Below are 13,591 nucleotides of genomic sequence, written 5' to 3' on the forward strand. Positions count from 1 at the left end.
AATGCTTTCTCTCATTTGGTGCCGTTGTGTATTGTTTTTCACTCCACGTCAGCAAGTAACAGAAGGCACCATGACAGAGACACAGAAATAACTTGCTCAAGGCCCTGGCTTTGATTGCTTCCAGTGCCCCAAACTTATTTCCTTTTGTAAAGGAAAAAACTTAAGAGGAAAAACAATTTTCACTCAGCTACTGAAACTGCTTTCTTTAGCAGTATCACCTTATTTATTTTTTTAGTCAGTCAGCTAACCCTGGACTGGTGTATTGAAACCAAAACCAAACCAAACATGTTGCCATCGAGTATTCCAACTCATTTGGACCCTGTGGGACAGAGTAGAACTGCCCCATAGGGTTTCCAAGGAGCAGCTGGTGGATTCAAACTGCTGACCTTTTAGTTAGCAGCCATAACTGTTAACCACTGGGCCACCAGGGCTCTGACTGGGATATTACCCATTGCTGTCGAATCAATTCTGAGTCATAGCAACCCTACAGGTCAGAGTAGAACTGCCCCATGAGGTTTCCAAGGAGTGCATGGTGGATTCGAATGGCTAACATTTTGGCTAGCAGTCATACCACTTAACCACTATGCCACCAGGGTTTCTGACTGGGATATTAGTAGGAAAAAAAATGAGGCATGCATGTGCCCTACAAAAGTACACACCATTTTTCTGTAAAAAAAAAAAAGCAAGAGTTTCCAGAATGAACGAGCCCTTTAATATTCCATTGTTGGAAAGTGGAAATAAGAAGCTCAAAATCATAGTTTTGGAGCCACACTGCCTCAGTCTTCAAGAAGCCCTTGCTCTTGGTTAAAGTGCTTGCCTGCCAAGTGAAATGTTGGCAGTTCAAACCCACCAGCCACTCCATGGGAGAAAGATACAGCATTCTCCTTCCATAAAGATTACAACATTAGAAACGCTATGGGGCAGTTGTACTCTGTCCTATAATTCCCTGTAACTCAGTGGCAATGGGCTTAGTTTGCCTTAATCTTCTGCCCTTGGAATAGTGTCTCCGAATAGCGTCATTTCCCTTATCTTCTGGTTTTTACGTTATTTCCCCAGAGCAATGATTGCTGTTAGCAGAGTTGTGTTTGATTTAAATTTTATTCTTTCTGCTTTTCTGCATTTTCAAAAACTTTAAACAAATAAAAATATTACAGGCAGAGAGATGATAAAAGCCTGAAATGATTCAACAGGAGCAGAGACCAAGAAGAGAAGGTGAATTCGAGAAGGAAAGATTTAGGAAACAATTGACAGAGCTTGACTATAGTAGTATGAGGGGCATTGAATAACAAACTTGTGTAATTGTTTTCTATTTTAAAGAAAGGCAAATGCAGCATAAATTTTTTAAAACTTGTATTCATAGCGTGGAAACCCTGGTGGCGTAGTGGTTAAGTGTTAGGGCTGCAAACTAAATGGCTGGCAGTTCGAATCCTCCAGGTGCTTCTTGGAAACTCTATGGAGCAGTTCTACTCTGTCCTATAGGGTCGCTATGAGTCAGAATCGACTCAAAGGCACTGGGTTTGGCTTGGTTTTTTACTCAGAGCATCAAATGTTAAATATCATTATTTTCAATCGTTTATCTGTCCTAGATGATTTGCCAAGTACTTTTTAGTTTACCATTTAAATAAGTGTACATTTGGGGTCATTGAAAAAGCTGAGTTGAAATAAGGAGTTTATTGACTGACCTTTTCTTTTTCAGTTAGCCTTAATTTAATGGTAGTAAAACCTTATTGTGAGAATGTCTTATGATAGATAACTGACTTGAAGAGCACAAGAGAAAGTCTGAAAGGTAAAAGCCCTAAAAGTAAATGTTTGAAGAATATTAGCTATACCACATTCATCATTGGTAGTTATTCCTCCTTAAAAAAGGTGTTCAAAATATATTTTCCTTCTTTGAACGGAACGATTTTACAGTGAGCTTCCAGAAACACATCTGATTACCATTTTTAAGGTCAGAACATTGCAGTTATAGATAACCTCCAGAGAAACAAATTTTCATGAGTACTGTAGTCCAAACAAGATATAGCTGATTGTAGAACTATATGTGTTAAATTGTACTCTTACCTGTTCAACTAGTTTGATATTGATATTTTTTAGTAGTTTTTTCTGAAGTAATAACTGTGGCTGTAAGTGTTGACAGTGATGGTTTGTATGGGAAGGGGGGGAAATGAATAAAACAATGTATCCCATTTGTTATTTCCATGTGTGAACATTAGTTTCTAATGAGATGTCCCCAAACAGTGCTTCTATTCATTAAAACACATGCCCTAGATTTGAATGAGTTTAATTACCATGAGGACAATGAAATGAGGACATTTAAATCAACTTAAAGTAGAAAAATTCAAAATAGTAAGAAGCACATCTACCAGGCTGCACAGAACTAATTTTTGACACTGATTTTCTCTCTTCCTAGAACAGATTGTTTTTGAAGAGGACAATGTGGTTCATCTCAAGCATGTTTTTGACCAGCCATTATAATCACCAGGCACAACAAGAGCAGCACACCCATAGCCAGCATTCTGGATACAGAGATCAGCTGTTTGCATAGACAGACCTCCTAAGCAAAGAGATGATCACTGTACTGTATCTAGGATACTGTGTATTGATTTAAGACTCATACAGTAATCTTGATAGAGAGAGAAATTGTTTTATTAGGGGCATTATCTGATTCAACTTTGCAAAGGTCCACCTACTCTTTTATCAGAAAACCAATTTAAAACCTGAAGATAGAAAATGAAAACATGTTTACTGAATATAATTCTTAAGCCTTCAACTTTGTTTGGTTAGTGGTTTTGTTTTGTTATATAACAAAAACCAGAAAACCAAACCCACTGCCATTGAGTTGATTCTGACTCATAGCAGCTCTACAGGACAAAGTAGAACTGCCCCATAGGATTTCCAAGGCTGTAAATCTTTATGGAAGCAGACTGCCACATCATTCTTCTGAAGAGCAGCTAGTGGGTTTGAACAAACAACCTTTTGGTTAGCAGTTGAGCACTTTAACCACTGCACCATCAGGGCTCCTGTTATATAACAAGCAAACAGAAAAGATAGCTAGTGGGAGATGTATTCATTTCTGACTTTTTTTTCAGCTCCTCCTATCTCATAGGCCATATACTCATTTATTAGCCAATAAAAATCTAAGAACTTAGCTGCTACTAACGTCAATGAATAACACAGCCTGATTGAAATACTGTGTTGGAATATGGAACCTTTATCCCAAAAGCTGAGTGCGTTATATTCTCATCATTCTTAATTTTCATGTCATCTTGTGATTGTATTAGGGAATATTTTACTCCTTTCTGTTTGTTTTGTGTTGTATGTTGACATGTTTTATCCCAACTGATACTAATAAAAGACACTGTTAGGTAGCTAAAGAAGCCCTGGTGGTGTGCTTGGCTGCTAACCAAAAGGTCAGCAGTTGGAACCAATCAGCCATTTTGTGGGAGAAAGATGTGGCAGTCTACTTCAGCCTTGGAAACCCTATGGGGCAGTTCTGCTCTGTCCCATAGGGTTGCTATGAGTTGAAATCAACTCGACAGCAGTGGGTTTTTGGTGGGTTAGGTAGCTAAGGAAGTATGATTATCACCATTGAATATGTGAAAAAACTGAGCCTCAAGGAGTTAGGTCCCTAGCCTCAAGTCAAGCTCCCACAGGGGACAAAGCCTCAGTTGGGACTTCTCCAGACTGTTAAATTGATTTGTCTAACATCACAGAGCAAAGCTGTGTAAGATAAGCCTTAGTTCTCATATTATCCTACAGATATCTCATTTTTCTCCCTAAATAAGTGCTTATCCGTTACCCAAACTGTAGAGATGCTCAAGAAGATAAAGGAAATAGAAATGGCTAAGACAGTGCTGACTGTGCCTGGATAGAAAGGAAAGGGAAGGTCCTAATTAAAAAAATATATTTACTGTATATCTTCTGAGGCAGAGAAGAGTGCCACATATGGTGGAGGCCAAGGCCCTTATTCTCAATAGGTTTATATTCTGGAAAGGTAAAAACATTCTCAGGAAGAAGTAGCAATTACAGAGTGACACAGCAATTAATTACAGAGTGACACAGTAATTGAAAAATATTATGAGTTGTTGGATTTCAGTGAATTGGGATAAACATCTCTTAGGCATCTTTGACTTAGGAGTGAAGAATTGAAAGCATCACGTATTCAAATATGTTAACTGATGTATCAGTCAGCTATTATTATCAGTAATCACAATGATAATTGTGTGTTGTCATGGCATTTTCTATCTCAGAAAGTACAGCTCTTTCTGTAGTACTCCTGTCTTATGTAGAAAGAAAACGAATTACTCAAACTTAAACCAGGCCATACCTTGCCAAACCTTAATACTCAACAGTGTGAGGCAATTATAATGGACTTGTTTTCACAAATATGCTTGTCCATCAGTTCAAATGTACCACTGAGAATCAGAAGACCTTTTTTTAAATAATATAACACACCAAACATGGGATTATAGTAGAATAGTTGTATATCTTGATAGGCAGTACTCAGCATAGAAGAACCTAGTTTTTCCTCGGGCCTAGAGCATTTCCCAATAGTTTTCTGAGAAATAAGTATTCAGGGTATAAAATTGAGGAAAGAATACAGATCTCAACATAAGAACTTTTCAGTGAGAAGAAAAGAAAAAAAAAAGGGCAGTGTAATTTACAACAGTATAAGAAAAATTTTTCCTGTATCAAAGCCAAACAGCATGAAATTAATATAAGTCCTGCTATCAAATCATTTTTCCAATGCTTTTCTTTCTTTTTTTCCTTCATTCCTAGATTGAAGAAGAAAAAACAAGCCAAACAAACTGCAGAGGCACCCTCTGCTACAGCTACAAGGAGTCATACTGGAAAAGAAGATGCTAGTACAGTCATTTTAGAACAAGACAAGTGCAACATTGCTGCGGAAGAGGACGAATATATTACTGATGAGAAAAAAAAGAGAAAGAATAATCAGTTAAAGGAGATCAGACGTACAGAATTAAAGAGATACTATAATATTGGTGAGTGGTGGCAGTAACTGCAGTATTTTTATTTTAAAATGGAATGATTTTTAAAAGATTATAGTTTGTAAATGATCATAATAGTAATAGCAAGAGTTGATTGAATAATTTCTGTGTGTCCCAGACACTTGCTTTATATATACAACATTGTGTATAGGAATGACAATGGAATAAACGTGTTCGTGAGTCTCGTTCAGCAGTGTCGTCAATATCCAGCAGAGTGCCTAGCACATCGTATGTGCTCGGAAGCATTTGACAAATGAGTAATCACTTTCTCTGTATGAGAAATATTCTGTTTTTCTTAATGTATATAGACACATCCATGGAAGAGTTAATAGAAATGCCTGTGCTTTTTGGCATCAGCTAGGCAATAGAAAATGAAGAAGAAACAACCTGGCACCCCTCGGTTAAAAAAATAGACTTGGGAGTTTTAGTTAAGTGGAATCTCAAAATGAATTCACAGTGTTAACGTAGTTTCTTACAACAGCCATTGCATCCTGAAACTGCGTTACCAGAAGTGGTATATCTGAAATGGTGGAGGCAATAATCTTGCTTCACTGGGCTCATATCTCACACTTATGGTTCCTGTCACACACAAGCCTGGACTGTGTTCAGAAAGGAGTGCAAAGAAAGGGTTTTTGTTGTTAGGTGCCCTTGAGTCTCTTCGAACTTATAACAACCCTAAGTGTAACAGAACAAGATATTGCCAGATCCTGCACCATCCTCACAATCATTGCAGTGTTTGAACCCATTGTTGCAGCCACCGTGTCAGTCTGTCTTGTTGAGGGTCTTCCGCTGTTTCACTGACCCTCTACCAACCACCATGTCCTTCTCTAGGGATTGGTCCCTCCTGATAACATGTCCAAAGTACTGAGATGAAGTCTCACCATCCTCAGTTCTAAGGAGCAGGCTGGCTGTACTTTTTCAAAGACAGATTTGTGCATTCTTCTGGCAGCACATGGTGTATTCAATATTCTTCGCCAACACCATAATTCAGATTCATCAAATTGTTCTTCGGTCTCCCTTATTCATTGTCCAGCTTTCACATGCATATGAGATGATTAAAAATCTCATGGCATGAGTCAGGTACACCTTAGTTTTCAAAGTGACATCTTTGCTTTTTAACACTTTAAAGAGGTCTTTTGGAGCAGATTTGCCCAGTGCAGTACATCGTTTGATTTCTTGACAGCTGCTTCCACGGGCATTGATTGTGGATCCAAGTAAAATGAAATTCTTGACAACTTCAGTATTTTCTCCATTTATCATGATGTTGGTTATTGGTCTAGTTGTGAGGTGTTTTGTTTCCTTTATGTTTGTGAGTTTTTTTGTTTTCTTCATGTTGAGGTATAATCTGTACGGAAGGCTGTAGTCTTAGATCTTCATCAGTAAGTGCTTCAAGTCCTCTTCCGTTTCAACAAGCAAGGTTGTATGATCTGCATATTGCAAATTGTTAATGAGTCTTCCACCAACCCTGGTGTCACTTTCTTCTTCATATAGCCCAGTTTCTCAGGTTGTTTGTTCAGCATACAGATTGAATAAGTATGGTGAAAGGATATGCTCCTGCTGCAGCCTTTTCTGATTTTAAATCGTATAGCATCCCCTTGTTCTGTTTGAACGACTGTTTCTTGGTCTAGGTACACGTTCAGCATGAGCACAGTTAAGTCTTCTGGAATTCCCATTTTTGTAATGTTATCCATAAAATGTTATGATCCACACAGTCAAATGCCTTTGCGTAGTCGATAAAACACAGGTAAACATTTTTCGGATTTCTCAACTTTCAACCAAGATCCATCTGACATCAGCATAGGGTCAACCTGTTGCTATCGAGCCAATTCCGACTCAGAGTGACTCTATAGGACCAAGTAAAAGTGCCCCATGGCATTTCTAAGGCTGTAAATCTTTACGGAAGCAGACTGCCACATCTTTCTCCCGTGGAGCAACTGGTGGGTTCAAACCGCTGACCTTTTGGTTAGCACCGGAGCACTTAAACACTGTGCCACCAGGACTCCAGCAAAGGGTACCAGGAGTCAAAACTTGATGTGGCATACAGGTACAGCATACTTAGGATTGCTAGGCTAAGAAAATCAAGACAAGGAGGGGGCATGCCTCTGAGAATACAGTAGGTGAAATTTGGCCTTGTAGCAGAGTAATGAGACTTCTTCCTTAGGACCCCAAACTTGGCCCTGGTTACGCCAAAGTTACAGTGAGACAGACTTTTATCTCCATGTTTAGTAGATCTTACTAACAGCTCTTTTGCTGCATTGCTGATGTTACTCCAAGAGAGGCAAATGAAGTACCTGCAGCTGAAAGCATGTGATTTGTAGCATTCCAGTGGGTTAATATGATTACTTTTTTTTTATATTACATAGCTTAATAAATTTTTTAAAAAATAACTTATTAAGATGATATTTACTAACATAAAAGTAACCATTTTAAACTGAACAGTTCTGTGTCATTTAGGTATACTCACAATGTTATGCAACTACCATATCTAGTTCCAAAACATTTCTACGATTCCAAAGTAAAAGCCTCACCCATTAAACGGTTTCTCCCCATTTCTCCCTACCCCACAGTGGTAATGATAACAGCTGGTTTGGGGCATTTCCTCAGGAGAATCTAGTGCATAGATAAATCCACTAGGTTGGCCAGTGGATTCCAGGGCTGTGTGGTCCTTTCCACATCTTACTTTAGCTGTCAGACACCTTGGCTGGTTTACTTGATCTCACAGGGTCTGATCTGGTGTATCAGATTGCTTTTCCAGGATTGTTTCTACCACCAGGTGGAGCATCAGACCTCAGGTCAAGAGTAATACCAGTTCCAGTTTATGGCTTCTTTCCATGGCTCTAGTCTGAGGAGAAGAGGAAATACTAAATTGGGGAGGAGTGTATCAGCCACTCTAAGGATTTGGACTTTATTCTGTAGTCAGTACAGAGCTGTCGGGGGAACCTGATTTTAAAATGATGAATCTAAGGGCAGTGTGAGAGGACTAAGTGTGAAGGCAGGCAGTGCTGGTCAGGGAGTGGAGCAGAGCCCTTGGATACAGGACTGAACCAGAGCAGAAACAGGGGAAGGAGAAAAGGCACATTGAGGAGAGATGTTGCTCGTACAAATAGCAGCATGTGGTGACCAATGCAGTGTGTGAAGGAGTAAAAGAACAGAGTCAAGAATTGACTGACTAGAAAACTCAAAAAGGAGGGAGGAAGATATGAATTTATGTTTGGAGATGTACAGTTTGAGGTGACTATGAAACATCCAAGTGGATTTGTCTGGAGGGGCCTGGAAATTACTTCTTAGAGGTGTGAGTTGAGTCCATAGGAGTAAATAAAATAATCCAAGGAATACACAGAAGACAATAGAAAAGGTAATGGACTACAAATGATAACGTATTTATAGAAAAAAGACTAGAAGGATATATACCAATATGTCGATGTTTATTTTTCGGAATAGAGAACTGGCAAGGGAGTTTATTTTGTTCTTCCTTTTATGGCATATTTTACATTTTATAGTTATTTTTAATATTGATAATCAGAAGTTATACAGAAATGAATAAGGTAATGGATTAGAAGTAAAAGCCCTGCAAAAAGAAGATCAGGCAAATACAAAGTTCTGTAGCCAAAATATAAGAAAGTGATGATTTTCTGTAGATAGTTATTCTACATCTAAAACATTATTTGCCTGATCTGCATATTTTTCTAAAATAATGTTTTTGCTTGTTGAATTAGCTTTACTTGTGCCTCGCTTAAGCTTTGGGCAATAATTATTTGCTATCGCTGACACTTAGAAGAACACTGTGGTTAAGATACTGATAAAAGATGTTGGGGACATCTTTTCTGACCATAAAGCCGTAAAAGTAGAAATCAATAACAGAAGAAGCAAGGGAAAAAAAATGAAAACACTTGGAAACTGAATAACACCTTGCTCAAAAACTACAGGGTTATAGAAGAAATTAAGAACACAATAAAGAAATACACAGAATCAAATGAGAATGAAAACACATCCCTCCAGAAACTTTGGGACACAGCAAAAGCAGCGCTCAGAGGTCAGTTTATAGCAGTAAATGTACACATCCGAAAAGAAGAAAGGGCCAAAATCAAAGCATTAACCCTACAACTCCAATAAATAGAGAGCAGCAAAAGAAGCCCTCAGGCATCAGAAGAGAACAAATAATAAAAATTAGACCAGAATTAAAGGAAATAGAGAATACAAAAACAGTTGAAAGAGTAAACAAGACCAAAAGCTGGTTCTTTGAAAAGATCAACAAAATTGATAAAACACTGGCCAAACTGACAAAAACAAGAGAGGAAGCAAATAACCTGAATAAGAAATGAAACGGGCAATATCACAACAGACGCAACTGAAGTTAAAAGAATCATAACAGAATACTATGGAAAAATTGTACTCTTACAAATTTGAAGACCTAGAGGAAATGGGGAAATTTCTAGAAACACACTACCTACATAAACTAACACACAGAGGTAGAATAACTAAATAAACCTATAACAAAAGAGATTGAAAAGGTAATTGAAAAACTCCCCAACAACAACAACAAAAAAAACTCTGGCCTTGATGGCTTCAGTGGAGAATTCTACCAAACTTTCAGAGAAAAGTTAACACCACTACTATTAAAGGTATTTCAGAGCACAGAAAAAGATGGAATACTCCCAAACTCATTCTCTAAAGCCAGCATAACCCTGATACCAAAACCAGCTAAAGACACCACAAAAAAGAAAATTACAGACCTATATCCCTCATGAACATAGATGCAAAAATCCTCAACAAAATTACGGCCAATAGAATTCAACAACATATCAAAAAAATAATTCACCGTGACCAAGTGGGATTCATACCTGGTATGCAGGGATGGTTCAACATTAGAAAAACAATCAATGTAATCCATCATATAAATAAAAGACAAGAACCACATGATCTTATCAATTGATGCAGAAAAGGCATTTGACAAAGTCCAACACCTGTTCATGATAAAACTCTCTGCAAAATAGGAATAGAAGGGAAATTCCATTGCAAAGCCAATAGCCAACATCATTCTAAATGGAGAGAGCCTAAAAGCATTCACCTTGAGAAAGGGAACCAGACAAGGATGCCCTTTATCACAGCTCTTATTCAACATTATGTTGGAGTTCCTAGCCAGAGCAATTAAGCTAGAAAAAAAATAAAATGCATCCAGATTGTTAAGGAAGAAGTAAAAGTATCTCCATTTGTAGATGATATGATCCTGTACATGGAAAACCCCAAAGAATTCACAAGAAAACTGCTGAAACTAATAGAAGATTTCAGTAAAGCATCAGGATACAAGGTAAACATACAAAAATCAATTGGGATTCCTCTACACCAACAAAGAGAACTTTGAAGAGGAAATCACCACATCAATACCATTTATAGTAGCCCTCAAGAAGATAAAATACGTAGGAATAAATCTAACCAGAGATGTAAAAGACGTATACAAAGAAACCTACAAGACACTGCTGCTGGAAATCAAGAGAGACCTACGTAAGTGGAAAAACATACCTTGCTCATGGATAGGAAGACTCAACATTGCAAAAATGTCAGTTCTGCCCAAAGCGATCTACAGATACAATGCAGTCCCGATCCATATTCCAGTGGCATTTTTTAATGAAATGGAGAAACAAATCACCAACTTCATATATAAGGGAAAGAGAGCCCAGATAAGTAAAGCATTACTAAAGAAGAGAAAGTGGGAGGCTTCACACTACCTGATTTTAGAACCTACCGCCATGGTAGTCAAAACAGCCTGGTACTGGTACAACAACAGACACATAGACCAGTGGAACAGAATTGAGAATCCAGATGTAAATTCATCCACCTATGAGCAGCTAATATTTGACAAAGGCCCAAAGTCCATTAAATGGGGAAAGGACAGTCTTTTTAACAAATGGTGCTGGCATAACTGGATATCTATCTGCATAAAAATGAAACAAGACCCATACCCCACACCGTGCACAAAAACTAACTCAAAATGGATCAGAGACCTAAATATAAAATCTAAAACGATGAAGATCATGGAAAAAACACAGGGATAATGCTAGGAGCCCTAATACATGGCATAAACAGAATACAAAACATTGCTAACAAGGCACAGGCACCAGAAGAGAAACTAGATAACTAGGAGCTCCTAAAAATCAAATACTTATGCTCATCAAAGACCACCAGAAGAGTAAAAAGACAACCTACAGATGGAAAAAAATTTTTGGTTATGACATACCTGATCAGGGTCTGATCTCTAAAATCTATAAGTTACTGCAAAACCTCAACAATAAAAAGACAAATAACCCAATTAAATTGGCAAATGATATGAACAGACATTTCACTTAAAAAGACATTCACGCGGCTAACAGATACATGAGGAAATGCTCAAGATCATTAGCCGTTAGAGAAATGCAAATCAAAACTACAATGAGATACCATCTCACCCCAACAAAGCTAGCATTAATCCAAAAAACACAAAATAGTAAATGTTGGAGAGGTTGTAGAGAGACTGGAACACTTATACACTGCTGGTGGGAATATAAAATGGTACAACCACTTTGGAAATCAATTTGGTGCTTCCTTAATCAGCTAGAAATAGAAGTACCATGTGATTCAGCAATCCCACTCCTTGGAATATATCCTAGAGAAATAACAGCAGCCCTCACACCAACAGATGTATGCATACCCATGTTTCTTGAAGCACTGTTCACAATAGCAAAAAGATGGAAACAACCTAGGTGCCCATCAACAGATGAATGGATAAACAAATTTTGGTATAGTCACATAATGGAATACTGCGCAATGATAAAGAACAATGATGAATCCGTAAAACATCTGAAAACATGGAGGAATGTGAAAGGCATTATGCTGAGTGAAATTAGTCATAAAAGGACAGAGATTGTATGGGACCATGATTATGGGAACTCAAGAAGAGGTTTAAACACAGAAGAAAACATTCTTTGATGGTTATGAGGGTGGGAAGGGAGGAAGAGGGGTATTCGCTAACTAGGTAGTAGACAAGAATTATCTTAGGTGAAGGGAAGGACAGCACACAATACAGGGGAAGTCAGGACAACTGGACTAAACCAAAAGCTAAGAAGTTTCCTGAGTGCAACCAAACACTTTGAGGGACAGAGTAGCAGGGATGGGGGTCTGGGAATCATGGTTTCAGGGGACATTTAAGTCAATTGGCATAACAAAGTTTAATAAGAAAATGTTCTGCATCCCACTTTGGTGAGTGGTGTCTGTGGTCTTAAAAGCTAGCAAACGGCTATCTAAGATGTATCAACTGGTCCCAACCCACCTGACACAAAGAAGAATGAAGAATACCAAAGAGTCAAGGAAAATATTATTAGCACAAGAGACAGAAAAGGCCACCTAAACCAGAGACTCCCATCAGCCTGAGACCAGAAGAACTAGATGGTACCCAGCCACCACCAATGACTGCCCTGACAGGGAACACAGCAGAGAGTCTCTGACGGAACAAATTCTAGTAAAATTCTAGTAAAAAGACCAGACTGAAAGAACCCTGGACAACATAGCCCCTGGACTCCCTGTTAACTCAGAACTAAAACCATTCCTGAAACCAACTCTTCAGACAAAGATTACACTGGACTATAAGACATAAAATGATAAACTCGTGAAGAGCGTGCTTCTTCTTAGTTCAGGTAGATACGTGAGACTAAATGGGCAGTTCCTGTTTGGAGGTGAGATGAGACAGCAGAAAGGGATAGGAAGTTGGTTGAATGGCCATGGGAAATTGGGGTGGAAAGGAGGAGTATGTTGTCACCTTAGAGAGAGAGCTACTAGGGTCGCCTAGCAATGTGTGTATAAATTTTTATATGAGAAGCTAACCTGAGCTGTAAACTTTCCCTTAAAGCACAATAAAGAATAAAAAAGATTTTGTGGAAAGATTGAGTCCCTAGAATTAGTCACAATTGCCTGATTGTAATGATTTTAAATGTTTTTTAAAATGATTTTAAAATGTTTATTTTGGTTTTGAGGAGGGGGAAGTAGGAGAAAGGAGGTGGAGAGTTATATTGAGGCAGGTGGCATCAGATAAATCTAGATCTAGCACTTAGTGTAGCACTTGGCGCCCAGTAAGGATCAATTAAAAAAAATTAAAAAGCTTCTTGAATAAACCCTACCATTCTTGTCTTTGTGTTTACTAAGTATATGTTGTCATTAGGTGTGGTCAAGTTGGCTCCAGCTCCTACACACAACAATACGAAACACTGCCGGGTCCTGCGCCATCCTCACAATTGTTGAGCTCATTGTTGCAGCCACTGTGTCAATCCATCTTGTTGAGGGTCTTCTTCTTTTTTGCTGACCCTCTACCAAGCATGACATCCTTTTCCAGGGACTGATCCCTTCTGATAACATGTCCAAAGTATGTGAGATGTAGTGTTGCCATCCTTGCTTCTAAAGAGCATTCTGGTTGTCCTTCTTCTAAGACAGTTTTGTTCATTCTTACTGTTATATAGAACTTCTTTTTCGTTGATGCTGTTTATCTATATTAGGTCTTAAGGAATTTTGGGGGGAATGTCCTAGAGTTCTCTAGAGAAACAGAATCACTAAGACTT

At 38.3% G+C, this 13,591-nt stretch overlaps 1 protein-coding gene across 4 annotated transcripts in view; it reads left to right on the top strand.

Moving 5' to 3' along the window:
* The window catches only part of NCOA7 (nuclear receptor coactivator 7), a 189,689-nt gene that overhangs the window by 75,161 nt on the left and 100,937 nt on the right, over positions 1-13,591 (top strand). For all 4 annotated transcript variants that reach the window (XM_049900261.1, XM_049900250.1, XM_049900276.1 and 1 more), the window contains exon 3: positions 4,780-5,003. In XM_049900261.1, the coding sequence (XP_049756218.1) occupies positions 4,780-5,003 (224 nt within the window). The remainder of the gene's footprint in view (positions 1-4,779; positions 5,004-13,591) is intronic.

Source organism: Elephas maximus, chromosome 1 (assembly GCF_024166365.1).
Source record: "Elephas maximus indicus isolate mEleMax1 chromosome 1, mEleMax1 primary haplotype, whole genome shotgun sequence".
Lineage (NCBI taxonomy): Eukaryota > Metazoa > Chordata > Mammalia > Proboscidea > Elephantidae > Elephas > Elephas maximus.